At 36.2% G+C, this 17,005-nt stretch overlaps 1 protein-coding gene across 2 annotated transcripts in view; it reads right to left on the bottom strand.

Annotated features, from left to right (window-relative positions):
- LOC114365345 (uncharacterized) overlaps positions 1-17,005 on the bottom strand; it is a 25,799-nt gene continuing 8,794 nt past the window's right edge. Inside the window, exons 8-12 of one of the 2 annotated variants that reach the window (XM_028321879.1) lie at positions 15,381-15,579; positions 9,060-9,137; positions 5,925-6,038; positions 4,558-4,752; positions 1-4,172 (exon numbers count right to left, since the gene is read on the bottom strand). In XM_028321879.1, the coding sequence (XP_028177680.1) occupies positions 4,163-4,172; positions 4,558-4,752; positions 5,925-6,038; positions 9,060-9,137; positions 15,381-15,579 (596 nt within the window). In that variant the 3' untranslated portion in view covers positions 1-4,162. The remainder of the gene's footprint in view (positions 4,173-4,557; positions 4,753-5,924; positions 6,039-9,059; positions 9,138-15,380; positions 15,580-17,005) is intronic. The other variant, XM_028321880.1, reaches the window with a different exon arrangement.

The following is a 17,005-nucleotide window of genomic DNA, read 5'->3' on the forward strand; positions in this document are numbered from 1 at the left end:
TATGGTATGTAATAATTGCGTAGGTTTATTTTATTTCTACCTATACAATCTGCCCAAAGAAGCCTTGTTAGTTAGAAAAATTACTCAACAATGTAAAATTGGCGCGAAAACAGCCGCAGCCGGCACTGGCTCGGAGGTTATTTCAACAAAATATGCATTGAAACCTCATCTCATACGTGCGCGACCACAATATCTGTGTGCGCGACTCATCTTAGTACATGAGAAACCTTATAATTTTGTGGAAAATAAGGAATCGTTTAGAAACATTTCTATATTAGCTTGCGGTTGGCAAGGTTGCTCAGAATAGCACGGACGGTTTTCCGGCTAACATTTCTTAGCGTGAAGCGCTTCTCAAAATATCGTTCCCATGTCTAAATGATTTACATTGAACATTATCACATTATCTTTCCATTACCACTCTTTGGACGTATTGACATTAAATTCCTTACTATTAAGATAATTTCCACCATTTTAATTAAGTTTATTTTAAGCAATAACTGCTACTAATCGTACAAAGTGATACTTTTTACTCTCAGGATATCGTCCACATTGTATTACGTATGATTCCATTTCTTACGCATTTTTCATTAAGTCTACTGATCATTCCTTGATTTTAAAAGCCATTTTTTATGTAAAAAATATAGTTTATATTATATAAACAATCGTTTAATGGCGACAGTGCTCAAATACAATACCTACTTATCAAAAAGTAAAACAATATGCAAAAATAAAACAAACGATACAGTCGAAAGCAATAAGATGCGAACATTTTCTAATAAATCAGTTTAAAATCGGTAATAATTTACATAAGCGGATGCTGTAGACTGCACCTTCATGTTGAATTGAATAAATTAATACTATAACAATAAAAAATAGTATTGCACACTTGAAAAGAGCCATAACGTACCTACCTATGTCCCTCGAGGGCTCTCAGGCTAATAACTAATACTGAATGACAAAATTACTAATTAATAAATTAGCTCTAAATTATGCTTATGTACAAAAATAATTTATCGACATTCACACATACTATTCGATGGCAAAGATTGTACTACTGGAGGGCCATCAATATTGTGGTGCCTTACTAATTAATATTTTTTTAATCGTGATAGGAAGAACCGGAAGAACCGACACAACTCTATGTGTTATTATTGCTTGATATTACTATGGGATACTGAATTTGGCTTTATTAATTCGTAACTTTAACAAGGTGCGACAATTTCATTATTGTCGTCGAGACAAAACACATCTAAATTTTGTTGTTGTTGTTGAGTTTTAGTTAGAATTTAACAGTTTTTTGTTTTGATTTTACAAAAATCTCGATGTGCCTTTTTAAGCTAAGCGTCCACTTGTCGGTATCGTACGCACCGGACGCATCGTACGAAACACATCGTATCGGATGTGCGATGCGTACGATGCGGACAGGTGGACGCACTTATATGAGTTTCTATATAAATAATACTACGATCCGTTGCGTGCGATACGTCCGATGCGTGTGATACCGACATGTGGACGCTTAGCTTTACAAGGTGTTGAAACTTCACTTTGAGCTCACTTATTGGTTTGATTTACCATACACTTAAAACATTCTATCACTCATCAGATGCACTAAAAGAAATACACCAGTAAATCTTCATATCAAAATAAGTCTAATTCAAAATTTTACTATAGTTGAATGAATAAAAACAAGGCTAGGTCACGGTGAAGTCATGTTGTCTTTTAATAAAAAAATAGTTAAAGATTTTAAAGAGAAGGTCATTAGTATACTATGGTCATATTGAGAATAAATTGTAAATAGTGGTCTCAAATATTATTTTCTCCCAAAAAGTAGGAGCAATTTTAGCTCCTATTATGTATAACGCGACTATTAGTGACTATTAACACTTTAATTGGCGGTAACTAAAATATTACTACATATTTTCAACTTTATCAAGATTGCAAGTGAATTATAATTGTGCTTCTCTATACGGATTAAAATGTTCATCTTATACGTGCATTACTGAACTGTCGTAATTTATAAAAATCAGCCTTAGTACTACTATGGAACAAGTATAAATATCTTCAGTTGATTTACGGGCATAACTGTACAAACTACTTCTATGGAGGCAATATGAAGAATTAACATATTTACTATTGTAACCTCGCGCTGCCTTGACTTTTAATCTAGTGGTGGCAGAATAGTTGCAACCACTTTTGAAACTTTACATAAATGACATAAAGTTCAAAATTAATCTACGATAATATTCTTCTCTTCACTGAACTCACACATACACACTACACACGATAAAAATACAGCGGGTCGTTCAAGGCAGCGAAAGACTTTATACGGCTGTAAAAATTCACTAACTTACCTACCTAGATTCTGTAGCAGATATTTGATTGAGCTAATTTATGTAGAAAAATATAGCAGATTCAAAATTGCACTATTAATGTTATAACACCACTAACAAAGGATGTCAGGCAACAAGTTTCAAAATACTATAGTAATATTATATGACTAGTCAACGAACGTTATTGAATACTAGCCGAATATGATTGATAAGTCTCGGCAGCTGATATCTATAAGTACATAATATTTCATTTAGTTAATAACTAGAGCTGTGTATAATACATGCGACGTTCAAATGCTTGTTAAAAAGCGTAAAAGCGTTCATGGACTGAAATTGTGTCGGTATAATGATATGAATAACTTGGGCTGAGTTGCATAAGCACAACCTTACTTTGCACACCTTTTGTATGGAGTTTGATTGACTTTTGCGGTTTGTTAAAGTTAAAGTAAGATGGCGCAACCCAGCCTTATTCGTTATACAATCTGACTAGTTAGGCTTTTAATCTAGAAATCTGACTATTTATACCTAAAATATTTTCCCTAAATCACATTCTATGTTGATAGACTTAAGCTTCAACCACACCGACGCGTGCAGATCGCCATCGCCGGCGCGATCATAGACCAATGACAGGTCGCGCGACCCATGACAGTCCACGCGACCTGTCATTCGCCTATGGTCGATCACGGATCGATGGCGACCTGCACGCTTTGGTTGGTATGGTTGAAGCATTACATTTGTTCATCGAAAAAAATACCATTAAAATATTTAACCATAAAAATACAACATTATCTCTAAACTTATTCACTACTATCTACTGCTGAGCTGCCACACAAAACAAACAAAATAACAAATTAAATATTACAGCTAGTGGAATTATGATGAAGTAGAAATGACTGTTAAAACTATTAAGTATTTGTCACATGAAAGGAAGATACTGTTGATATTTAACTTTATCTTAGGCTTTTTTCATTTAATAGGCGATTTAGAAACATTACCTTTTACAACTCGCAAGTCGTTATTTCACTTTGTTGGTAGGATCAAGATTAGATATTGGTAAGGTGACATCGTTCTGTTACAGTATGTATTATTTATTCTATGAAAAGGTTCTGAATCGCCTGCCTGGTTTGGAAGCAAACTTGAAAACTTACTGTTAACGTACTTACTTACTTCTTTAATTAAGTTACCAGTTCTAGTACTTTTCATAGCATCTCACGTTGTTTCACAACGGTTCCATTACATACAAAGAACTAAGATTCCACTTTGTTTTAAAAAGTATTGGCATCAAAACATGTTTGTTTCAAATCTCATAAAAACATTTTGACTTAAAAAATCATATATCTTTTTTTTAAGTAAGGAAAACTATTACCGCTATTGCTTTTAGTATTGTTTAATTTAGTTTTTGAACTATTAATTCTGTAAGATTCTCTCAAAAGAAAAAAGGAATACTAAAAATATGTCTTAGAAGTGGCAAAATAGTTTTTACTGTTTCTTGAGAACTAATGAGATCTAGAATACCATCTAGCTAGATGTATAAACTACCTAAACTTACGACATGAAATAAAAATATCATAATACTTAAACGGATCACAAGTGAATAATAAAAACAATGTCAAAAATGTAAAGTGTAACGAAAAAAACATTACTTTTAGTAAAGCCGCAAAAACGAGATATCGGCAATATTACGACCTAAATCTAATGATACAATATAAATACATACATTTAATAATATAATACATTTAAAAAATATTTTTCTCGTCTATTTTAAATTTCGTATTTCAAGAGGTAACTTAAACAACTCCACATCACACTCAGGCCCCATGGAGCACGTCGATTTAACCGATTCTGGAAAACAAAAGAAAAAACCTTTTAAAAGAATTAAGAGTGAACTAAAGTTAAGATTAAAATCAATGCGGGTTGCAGACCAAGTGCTAAGGTACGTATAGTTTCCCATAGTGTTTGTATAGTTTGCAGTTTATTTGTACAACTATAGAAAACTGCGGCAGCTATTCGAGCTAAGTTACACTAATTTCTCTCACAATAATCGACGACGACGAATTGTCAGATTATAATCTGACCTAGTGTCGCCGTGCCGTCAGATTACAATCTGACGTAGTCAGATATAACCTAACCAACTGTTTACAAAAATCTCACGCGTCATACTAAAATGGCTCAGTTTACAATTTCACGTCGACATCCAATTAGGCATTGTTAACAGGAGCAAACTTACATTTTGGCGGATTTCTTGCTCATCTTCTGGTAGATAGATCCTTTAGCGAGGCCTCCGGGGCCTTTCGCGAGGCCTGACGGGCCCCGGGCCAGAGACGAGGCCTTCTCCCTCAAGGCAGGCTCCGGCCCCTCGGCCTTAACCATCTGACCTCCACGGAAGTCCGGGTTGGGCCCGTTCCATGGCATATAGTCCATCCTGTTAGATAAATTCATATTATAATAATTAATAGTACGCGCTGCCCGCTAACTTTCAGAAAAATAGGAATATTGACAACATGATAATCATTATCTTATCAGAGGCAAACCTGATGGCTAATAATTTATCATACCGATAAAGCTGCCCAAACTAAACTGATGATAATTGTTAGGACGGCGTGAGTAAGGTAAAGAAAACAAAAGACGCCAAAGGATAGTATTTTGAGAGTACATCAAAGAATGAGGGTTTTTTTTGGATTTTGACATATTTGTCAATGTCATGTCAAAAATAACCAATCATGCAGCATTTGGACCTCGCGTCTACGTATTGCCATCTGGCGGATTTTTAAATCGCGAAAACCCTCATTTTTATTATGTCTTGTCAACACAAAAATGTTATAGGCCTTTTAGTTTATTTTACAAATACATGCGAGGAGGTGCTGAGCAAAAGCTGGGTTCGACGCATACCGTCCCATTCGCAAAATGGTCATAGTCAGATAAAAGTTAAAGGATACCATTTTTGAAACAATACTTTAACTTTTAGGAGTAGGTGACTATTTTTTGAATGGAAGCTTCTTCTCAGCACTTGCCAAATGTTTGTCTCGAAGCGCTGGTAGGGCAAAAAAAGAATGAGACATGTATAGGTCCTTTAAGAGCATTTGACGATTTGTAAGTACTAATTTAATTAGTCTAAATAAATAAAGATAATTTTGATTTAATTTGATTTGAACAAAATAAATGACGGTCTGCGTCAAACCCGCAAAATCTGACCAAAATAAATACTTATTATGTACGAGTAATAAAATAGATGGGGCAGCAAGGTTTTGGAGTGGAGGCCTCGTACCGGAAAGCGCAGCGTAGAACGTCCACCAACAAGATGGACCGATGACCTGATAAAAGTAGCAGAAAGGCGTTGGATGCAGGCCGCCACCAACCAGCCATTGGGGAAATCATTAGGGGAGGCCTATGAAGGGAGAGGAGACATGTAAAGTGCCCCATAAGGGCTACCTTTTCTTTTTTTATTATTTTCTATTGACGTTCATAAGTGCCACTTGTGGTCTAAACTGAATAAATATTTTTGATTTTAATTTTGTTTTTTTTTTATTATGTTCAGCAGTGGACGTCCTATGGCTAAAATGATGATGATGAATAAAATAGATATTTTGTACTTACAATAGCAAGGAATCTTTGGGCCCTTGTCTAATGGACGGGTTGGGCCCAGTCGTGGGCAGGCTGTAGTGCGACTTATACTTCGAGTCAGACCCCGTACTGGACTTCAGAATCGGCCTGGAACGTTCCCAACACTCTTAAAACACTGCTATACAGATAGCTGCCTCTAGACAATGTATCATTTAAGTATTTCGTGACCACACCATACATTGTCCACAGGCAAACGATACTCAAGCAATATAACATATACTCGTACGTACATTATACATACTATATATAATGCGATTTTATATACTATTTAATCATATACGCTGTACACATATAATAAATACAGAATAATTAAGCGAAAAATATCAATATACAAACGTTAACTACAAAATCTTTAATATTTACATAATAACTTCTAAAATCTGTATAAATCTGAAAGAATATTGAAAATTTCGTGACTATGTGCATAATCTAATTGGCTTTTGAAACTGATCAATATTTTAAAAGGTGATGGTGATTGTAATAATGAAACAACATGCACTGTGTTTCTATTATTTACATTTCTTTTGCTTGTGGTTGAAAATCTAAGCCTACATTGCAGAATAAGTATACTAATTAAAAGTATGTTCATGGAGGTTTGAATCTGAGAAAGTGATACCGCGAAAGCTAAAATAAAAATAACTATGATCATGGTAATGACGGGTACCTATTGCTATAGACAATCTAGGTTTCATCTAGTCACTAAAATCTCTTCTCAAACTCTTTTCACTTGGGTCTATTCTAAGATATTTGCCATTAAATATTTTATTTTCTAACAGTAACACTATCACGACACAAACACAACACGTCAAATTAAAGTCTGTGAAAGTCTGTTTTCTATTAATAAGGCAGCCTTTTATCACACCTGCATCATAAAAAAGTTGGCTATGACTTTTTTCACATCTTGGATTAGGCTAAAGGTTATGATGTTTTTGAGATTTACTTGTAATCTAAGCTTATAAACTGAGGAGGCACTATGTTATTAAGTTTGACAAATAAAGTCCTCGTCAAAGTTACCTTGGCTCAGAAGCACAGAATACTTTGGATTTTTATGCCTGCGAAATACCGGAAATCGAAAAATTAAGCAATTAGTTTTTTAAGGGTGTAAATTCAGTATGACATTAGGACAGACGACAAATTGAATTTATGATTGAATTAATGTCGATCCTACGTAATCCCAGACAAAAAATATCCTACAGGTGCGTGAAAAGGCTGATTTATAGAATAGTTGCTTTTCAAATTTTCACAAACTCTAGCAGATAATAAACAACCACATACACTGAACAACACAACTCCGTCTAACGACAACAACAAAGAAATACGTTCACAAAACACAATAATCCTACAAAATTACAGTTACTTTTATTTCTCATGCAAAATGTTGTTAATTTAGACAGCCGAGCGCATCTTTTTTCGCTGAAAAGTTTTGTCATTATTCGTATACAAATAATGATTGTTTTACTTTAGATTTCGCTGCACTAATCGGATTGTTCTTACAAAATATGAAACGACATGCATTTTCACACACAAACTTTCATAAACTGCAAGACACATATTACTCTGCCACACGTACTTACTAGGATCTGTGCTGGCCCTTGGACTCTTAAAAGTAAATAATTGGTAAAATATTTATAAAAATATTGGCATCGCCCAGTGGCAAGCGAGATAAAATGTAGGCGATAAGTTACAATACAATCAATCTAAAGTAACTCGAATCTTACGCTAACTTTGAACAGATTTGTAATGTATTGACTGTAGTAAATAAATATAATGTTGATGTAAAACTATGCGCGTGTTTTTTAATTTCAATTCAATTGTTCAATTAATAATTTGGAAGAAATGTTACTGGTAGATTACTGTTAAAAGTGTAATAAAATCAGACCTGGCTGTCTGTAGAGCAATTTTGGCTGTTTTTAGGTTTACAGGCCATTTATAAAGGCAAAGGTTATATCGTCGGTATGATAAACACGCTTAGGAATTGCATAGGAAGTCAAGCAAAACAGTTACGTACACCCTACATCCTATAGTATGCCTACTGAATTATTATTATTATTTATTTTAACAACTGAAATTAATAAATATTTTATAGATTAAAAGCCATGAGTTACCGAATTTGACCATTAGATCAGTTATTTGCGGATAAAAAAACTAGCCCTAAAAGTCAACTGTTAAGGAATTCCCATCTTACCAATACATTGCGATATGACGTCTGTTCAAGATGATAAACTATAGACATTTAATAAACAGGTTCAGCCATGACTGTTTATAAAAATATGCATATTAATCTAATCTGTAAGATAAAATACGGACATTGTCTCCAAAAAAAGGTAAATCCCTTTTATCTTTTTGCAACTGTATTGGTATGTCAAAGATTTGTTATCAGATTTTCAGAAGTTAATTTGCAGGAGTTGGTCTAATCAATAGTTCATAATGTGATTGACTGTCAAATTATGAGGCTTTACTTGTATTTTTTTGTTTGTAGAGCGTCCTACAGAATTGGAACATCAGTGTAAAAATTGCTACTAAGCTATTTTTAGAAAAATAGGTATTTTATGTTCTCAAAATGTTATTTCTTTCCTGAATGTCTTGCTTCTGAAACTGAATATCTTTTACTTGGGCCTGTCTACAGCATTTATTAGTATTTGTTTATTGCAATTAATGCACTGTATAGGTCGCACAACGAGGGTTGAGGCTATCAAGCCATGCAAAGATTTGTAACTGTATACGCCGCCTGCGCAAGACGTAGGCGGACTGACAGTGCTTTCTTTCTCGCTTTTACATTTAACAAAAGTGAGGTAGCTAATTAATCTTGAATGTCCAATGTGTTGTTTGTGTTTTGTATTGAAATAACACCAGTGCGAGAACGTGTTGGCCTCAATTTTCGTTGCGCGTCCTATATGCAGATTACTCTAAACCCCCGTTTATGTAGTTTCGGTCGGGTATATCTGTCCCTGTCATGCTTGCATCTCGTTTAGTGTGAGAGGGTTGGAAACATTTGAAATTGGGATTACGTTTTTGGGAGCAACTCCGCTGTTCTCGTTGACATTTCTATAGCGTTGTTATCGTTATTATAATACACCAAGGGCCAGCACAAATCATCGAGACACGTACTTCAGTCGCTCGGCCCACGTCTTCAGCCGGCGGGCGGGCCCGGCGGGCGGCGCCGGCGGCGGCGACTCCAATCGGACGCTATACCACAGGGGTTGACGCATGCAGTGGTCACATGTTTGTATTCATTGTCGTGGCATTATCTCGCTTATGAGTACATAACTGGGCAACTGGGGTTGTCAACTCTGTCGCGGAAGTCTAACACTCGTATTCACAAACGATGTTTGCTTAAGTGAAGCTGCAACGCTATACGAAGTCGCACAGCTTTGAATAGAGATCTGTGATTGGTTTGTGTGTGATCCTGTGCGTCCACGCGCACTGTGAGACAGTAATGTTTGTGAATACGGGCGTAAGGCTACGGCCGCATACTCGCGACACCTCCACTCGGGCGATGACGGAACGCCGCGGAGGTTTTAGTGGGTATACCCGGTCCTTTTCAGGGCGGAGTAGCGCCCTTTTCAGTGCGCCGGGAGTTCCACAAATCACTCTGTCTCACGGCATTGGTGAGGGTGCGCAAAACATTTCTTCCGCGTCACACAAAAAGGGGTTGTCAAGTATTGTCAACTCAGAGACGTGGAAATATAATTCCACCTCTCACTCCTACAACTATCCGCGAAGCGCCGCGACCAAATGCGAAGATATCAAGTAGGCGTTGTATACAGGCTGTCTCATAAAGACCATGCCAGAGAACATACTATTATGTGTGATTTTATCTTAAGCCAAGTTTCTTAACAATAACTAAGAGTCTGACAATTTAGTGACTGAGTATCTTGCGCAGCTTTTACGCAGACCAGTATATAACCAGTTCATGGCACAGGTTTATAAAAGCGCTTATTTAATGTATCAATAAACAGAAACAATTGTAAAACTCGATTCTAACTCAAGTGTTGTCCTTATTTCCGACGACATAAGATATCTTTTTGTAGCGCTTTTGTTTTCTTCTGGTTTTCACCTGTGCACACAACACAACATTGTTGACAACCCGTGTAGTCGCCTCATAAAGCCAGTACAATTCAATAATTTACATTAATGGACACAAATATAAAAATAAAACACAAATTTTTAAAAATATATTGAGATAATGCCACTAAACCCTCCTTAGAAATAAATTATGAACATGTCAGTGATAAGATTGCACTAATATCTTTTCTATATTTTATTGAATATTCAATATAATATTATAAATCACTTTCTAGCTCGCTGAAAAACATACAAACTCGTTGATACTTATCTTGTCACTGGAACTAAAAAGTGAAAAAATCTAAATTAAAACTGGGGGTAAGCTTACTTGTACTGTGGGTACCAGATGTATGTAATAATATGTTTAGCTGGCACCACATTGAGCTGTAAGTTCATGGTTCAATAGAACGGTTAAATCTCTCTTTAATTTCGCTTTGCAAGTCCAACTTATAGTATTAGTCGAGTAGCGAACATAGAAGTGATTCATAAGTACTTATAACATACATAATAGAGTAAAATTATATTAAATCTCAAAGATATTTGCGCAATAACTCTTGTGATAAGCTAAGAAGCGTTTGGGAGTTGGTAAATAATCTGAAAGTGTATTTATCTGTCGAAGTGGTGGCCTGATCTAGTCAAGTCAGAATCGATAATTGGTGTGTGGTATTGACAGTGAAGCCTTTATCCATTAGGAGACAAATGTTTCAAGACGACGTTACAATGTGCATTGGGCGGGAAATATCAATTGTAAGCGCTTATAAGTTTTATTAATTCTTTTTTGTAGTGACCGCTGAGCGGTCGCCATTTTGCTTATAAGCGCTTACACCACTGTAATAATATCATACAGTACCTATTGTAACTTCATATAAACCGACGAAACGCGAGCTTTCCTTCGAATTTCAAATCTCGGGACGCGGTCGAAATGAAAAATTTAGCGGTGTCGCGAATGTGCCGAACGGACGTCGATGGCCTAGTGTTGAAAATGACTAAGGTGATTGAGTTTGACTAACCGTCATTTACGGTCAAATTTGTCAAAAACTAGTCATTTGTAATTTTCAGTCAGTTTGATTTGAAATAAAAATTATATATTGTATAAAACCAGCTTTTGCCAACGATTTCGCCCGCCTGAAATTAAAGTAACAGGTCATTAAGTACTCATTATGATTAATAGATTCAAAATTATTTTAGTATATTTTTTAAAATTAAATCTACTAATCACAAAACAACACGCATTTTTATCCTATTCCATTCACAAAGTATTTTTTTTGTCTAAATAAAAAAAAATACAATCACAAAACTAGATAGAAATTCTAAGTAGACAGATGTAATTAGAATGGGTACTGTAGGTGAGCAGCAGCCCTATCGCATGTTGTTATACCGTGACGTACCGCGGGGCTGTTGACATTTATTTCAAAAATATGGCCGAGTTGGAATACTGTATAGATAGTATTACCGTGCTTACACTTTCTATTTTCCGCCAAACGCACCCAATGTCTGACGACATTGGATGGTATTGACTGACATATCTTTGTACAAAAGCCAGAACATTTGTCTCCCACCTAGTGAATACAAGGCGTCTTTGTACAGAATTTTAGACAAATAATTGTACTTTTCTATAAATTTTAGACATGTTACATTCAATACCAATTTGAATATATCACCGGTATTGTTTACTCATGTAAAATTCTGTCCAAAGATACAATGTTAATCTAAGAGATCGGTGATAGTATGTTTTATATTGTTATTTATAGTTCTTATTTTAGAGTCATGAAAACTGATTATATTTCACATTAATCTCAAGTAGATAATCTAGGTTTAAAATGTGTAACTGAAGGAAATACGGTTTTGTAGATGTGTGTCGATTTATACTTCTTTCTTAACCATTGAGACACCACGAAAAAGTGATGAATGTAATGAGGGTTTTAGCGTATGAAAAATCCGCCAGATGGCAATACGTAGACGCGCGGTCTAAATGCTGCATGATTGGTTATTTTTGACATGACATTGACAGATATGTCAAAATCCACCAATCATGCAGCAGTCAGACCCCACATCCACGTCTCACCATCTAGCGGGTCTTTCATTCGCGAAAACCCTCATTGGCTATTTGCCACCACTCCTAAATAATTCTAAAGCACATTTTTTTAAAAGGAACTTCATTCCGGTCTTAAAAACTTAAATAATTTTAAATTAGTACTTGTATAGCCTGACCAGGAACATAAAAACCCTCGCCATGTTGCGGAAAACTAATGGTACTAATTTCTTTTAATGGCAACAGTAACTGAAAACTTCATTGACATGTCACCTTGCATGTCAGTCTATTGCTGTCAAAGTGTAAACAAACTTTATTTTAAATGTGCGCAATTGATTTTGTGAATGAAATTGCTAAAATCTTTTTATAGTCGTGAAAGAAAAGTGGTTCACAATGTGTTAAAGTATTTGTCGAAGAGAAATACCAAGGGTTCGGACNATTAATTTAACACAGATACGACTGTACTCAGTGTTGCACTATCAAATGCAATTGAAGCGCCTCTATGCCAGGGTTTTTATGTTCCTGGTCAGGCTATAAATTAATATTTTTGGTTGCATTGTAATTGAAAACATAGTTTAATTGAATTGACAAAATACTGACATCACTGGTTAGTATTGCCATACAACATTTATGGGAGTCTCGTTTTGACAGTTTATAAAAAGTACATTAATTGATTGGTGGTGGCAAATACCCTATTCTCATTTTATTCGATTTAATTTACATTTGAATACATCTACTAAACCTGTTTAGAAGTACTATATGACTGATATGACGTGCAACAATCCAATTACAAATAAGTTCTTAATACCATGAGCATACGATACATATTGAAATGACCCTACGAACCATATGCGAACGGTATTAAAATCTTAGCCTGTATTTCGATTGTTCTATGCTGCATGTCCACATCTTAGCATTTACTTCTGGCTTAAGATGTCCCGTTATTGTCTATGCTTTTCTTAGACAACGTGAGTAACATTAATACTTTGTCTGTGTCTTATTACTTTTAATGCCTTTGCACGACTTATTATAATTAAACTTAGTTATTCCGATGTAGAAAGGTTAAATGTGCAAATGAATACTGTTTCAATGTTTCCAGATTAAGATCAGAAATAAAGTTCTGGCAGTTCCTAAAATTTTGAATGTGTTCGATGTTGACTATGATGTAATTTACTATGTAAGTATTAAAACGATTGACGAATACAACCAAGGTACCGTTCCAAATCACTCGGCAGATGTTATCTAATTGAATGGAATGAAACAATAGTGGCAAAGTTCATTTAAATGTATTGCTGTGTTGTAAATGGCGGTAGCTGCACTTTTCGTCTTTAAATAAAGAATCAGTATGTATTACTCTAAGCCTAGGCGCAGACCATCGATTTTTCGTCGGCCGATAGTTTAGTCGGGCAGTTGATCAGTATGGACACATGGACCTATAAAAAAAGTCGGACGGAGTCTCATCAACAAAATACTGTGACATTAGGATACACCAGCTTGCCTGTACGTACAGGCCGGCACGCACACATTCACACCCTGTTACACCACTTCGAGAGCAAACTTCACACAGTTGACATATTTAAGCAGCGAAAAAACAACACGAATACGACATGTCTTGTGTGATGAAATTGTGTAAAAACCGTTCTGTTCGAACAAACAAAAATTAAGGAATCACATTTCACAGGTAAAATAATAATCCAATCACTTATTTCCCGACATTAAAATATTGAAATTAATTGAAATCGAACGTCATTCACTCGAAAAAATAATACGTCAAAGACCAGTGTTCTCAGTTATTTACGTGGGAAAATTACCCGAAATATGGGAAATTAATAATGATTTTAGGACTTTTTAGTTATGTATTACGCATACTATGGAAATAAAATGATTTATCATAATTATTGTGTTTTAATGGGATATATTTTCATAGGCAAATTTGATCCTTCCCAAAAATGTGGAACTGCGAAATTCAAATTTTCTTACATTGATTGCAAGTCAGTGTCAGGTTGTATGTTAAAAAAAATCTATCAGAGATAATAATAATATATTGATGATGCATAAGATTATGATTATAATGTACACAAGATTCGTAATTTGTAACTGCGTGAATTATTTTTGATCAACATTATGTACATACCCTGACACACTGACTTGCAAACAATGTAAGAAAATTTGAACATTGAAAATTTCGCGCCTACCTCAACGCATACACCTTTCATCCTTTTAAAATGGCACGGAATAATTCTGTCTACATTTCCAAGTAACATCTGCCGATCTATGTTTTTCTTAAAATAAATGGGTAAAATGTTTTGGCTAACATGGCATCCCTAAATTCACTCACACAATAGACAAACGCCAAAATTTTGCGTCACAGTTTTGTTGTAGCGCGAGTTCCGTCCGCCTTTTTTTATAGGTCCATGTATGGACATGTATGGAAGTGCGCACATTACGTCGATTTGATTTGGCCGATTTTTCATAAAATTTAAAATCGGGCACAACTATCGGCCAACTAAAAATCGGTGGTCTGCGCCTAGTCTAATGCAGCCTTTATATGGCTGACAGTTTTAAGCATGATCAGAACGATGCCTTTATTCTTTTGTTTAGTTCAAAGTGAAGTTTAACCGTCATTTCTTTAGAACCAGTATTCATTCGCACATCGCAACCTTGGGCTGTTTGTAATATCGTGCGGATTTCATTAGGGACGCGGGATTGCCCCGCCCCCCGCGTGCGTATTACAGTGAATACGTACTTGTATGAAAAGGATACTTGCTGTGGCCTAATTCACGCATTTTGCAATAGTCAAAATGTTGACGTTCAGAAGTCGTCCTATTGAAAAGCATTCGTAAATCCGTATTCACGTGTCATTTCGATAGAACGGTTACGCTTCAACTTCAACCACACCAACGCGTGCAGATCGCCATCGACGGCGCGATCAAAGGCCAATGACAGGTCGCACGACCTGTGACAAGTCGTGCGACCTGTGACAAGTCGTGCGACCTGTGACAAGTCTCAAGCGGCGATGACGATCTTGCACTCAGCGATTCGTCATTTGACGTTTAATCACTGTTATCAGATTAATCAAAACTTCAAAATAGGTAACATCTGAATACCGCGGAGGCAACTATCGAATACGCATAAAAACGAAATCGAAACTCGGAAACGTGAATGCGAAAAGTGACTCCAGCGATCAAATCGCTTGCATGTCTTTGAAGTTGTTACGTGAATTAGGCCACAGTTGGGGGTAAGCCCGCGTTGATGAAATCAGCACTACATTAAAAAAAACATCGTTATTCCGTCGTAATACGAACATGTATGAGAAAGGCATGCCAACTCACCCCTTTTTCGGTTCGGTGGCAGGTGGCCGCTTGGTTTCCTTGACCTCCGGTGGCTTGGCCACCTTGGGGGCCTCTTCCTCTTGCACCACCGCGTTGAGGATCTGCTCGGCCCGCTCCTCGTTGTAGTCCACGCTATCGAGCGCCAGCGATATGACGCGCTCCGCTATCGAACTGTATTTCTTCTCGAGCTTCTGTTTCACTGGAATCGTGGTAATAATAAATAATTTATTTATCCCTGTATCAGGGAGCAATGCAGCAGTGGTGAGGATGGAACGTTACCGTCGAGGGCAAATAGACGTGTTGACACCACTAATTAATCAATAGACGTACTTTTTAAAACTGTCAGAACAAAACTCTCCTATAGATTTTGTATGGCAATACAAGCAAGTGACGTCACTATTTTGTCAACTCAATTAGTCTACTTTTTTCAATGAGGGTTTTCGCGATTGTAGGATCCGCTAGATGGCGATACGTGGACGCGAGGTCCAGATGCTGCGTGATTGGTTATTTTTGATATGACATTGACAGATATGTCAAAATCCACCAATCACGCAGCGGTCGGACCGCACGTCCGCGTCCCGCCATCTGGCGGATTTTTCAATCGCGAAAACCCTCATTACAATGCAACAAATAATCTTAAAATTAATTAAGTTAATAAGACCAGAATAAAGTGTCTTTTTAAAAAAAGTTGTGATTTCAAATTATTGGGGAATGGTGTCAAATAGTCTATTTCGGTGAGGATGGAACGTCGTCGAGGGCAAATCAGGCAAGCTGAATACAATCGCGCTGCAAATGGTACTTAAACACTCGACCTGTGTTTAGTATACATTCGACTGATAATGCGTTTATTGAACTACTAAGAATACCTACCATAGTGAGCTTTTTAAGCAAATAGAATTGCAAATTCTAAGTCATTCTATAAAATTACGACTTGATTTGTTGATAAATTATAAATAATGAGGTTATAAGTTACATCTTTACTTCTATGCGTCAATAAAACTAAACCTTTTATCATGAAACTTACATCTTAATATTATTTGTTCTTTTGGTTAAAAAAGATTTGAGCTCTGAACAGAATTGATCTCAAATGAAACACTCTTTCAAATATTCGCATTGCATTTCTTGGAGGACAAGATTATTATTTTCATTTTCAGACTTGAAAATGATTGTCCCACCACCAATTTTGAAAAAAAAAACCCGTTAAGCAGTCGCAAGAGAACAAGTTTAGCTTATTCAGGTCTACAAACAAAATGTCTGTAGTCTGCCACGGGGAGTCTTCACAACATGAATACTCGTAGAAAATAAAAAGTAATTATAAATGTCTTTATTACTTCCACAACATACTTAACTATAGTCCGGTCGCCGAGCACGTAGAATTTCGTCCACCCATCCTTATCGCTCGCGAATAATTATACGTGCTCGGCGACTGGGCTTTAGCTACATAATTATTATTGATTTGTACATAATTTAAGAAAGTAATTGGAGGAGGCTCAGCTAATGCTGCCTGAGAATACTCATGCCGCGCTGATTTTCAGCCACACCCATTTCTCTATGGGCCTTGCCACACTGGCGGATTGCAAGCGTTTTCTGGGCGGAGCAGCGGCGCGGCGGCGGCATTTTGCAAG

This window comes from Ostrinia furnacalis, unplaced genomic scaffold, assembly GCF_004193835.3.
Source record: "Ostrinia furnacalis isolate ACB-3 unplaced genomic scaffold, ASM419383v2 OfSCF7583, whole genome shotgun sequence".
Lineage (NCBI taxonomy): Eukaryota > Metazoa > Arthropoda > Insecta > Lepidoptera > Crambidae > Ostrinia > Ostrinia furnacalis.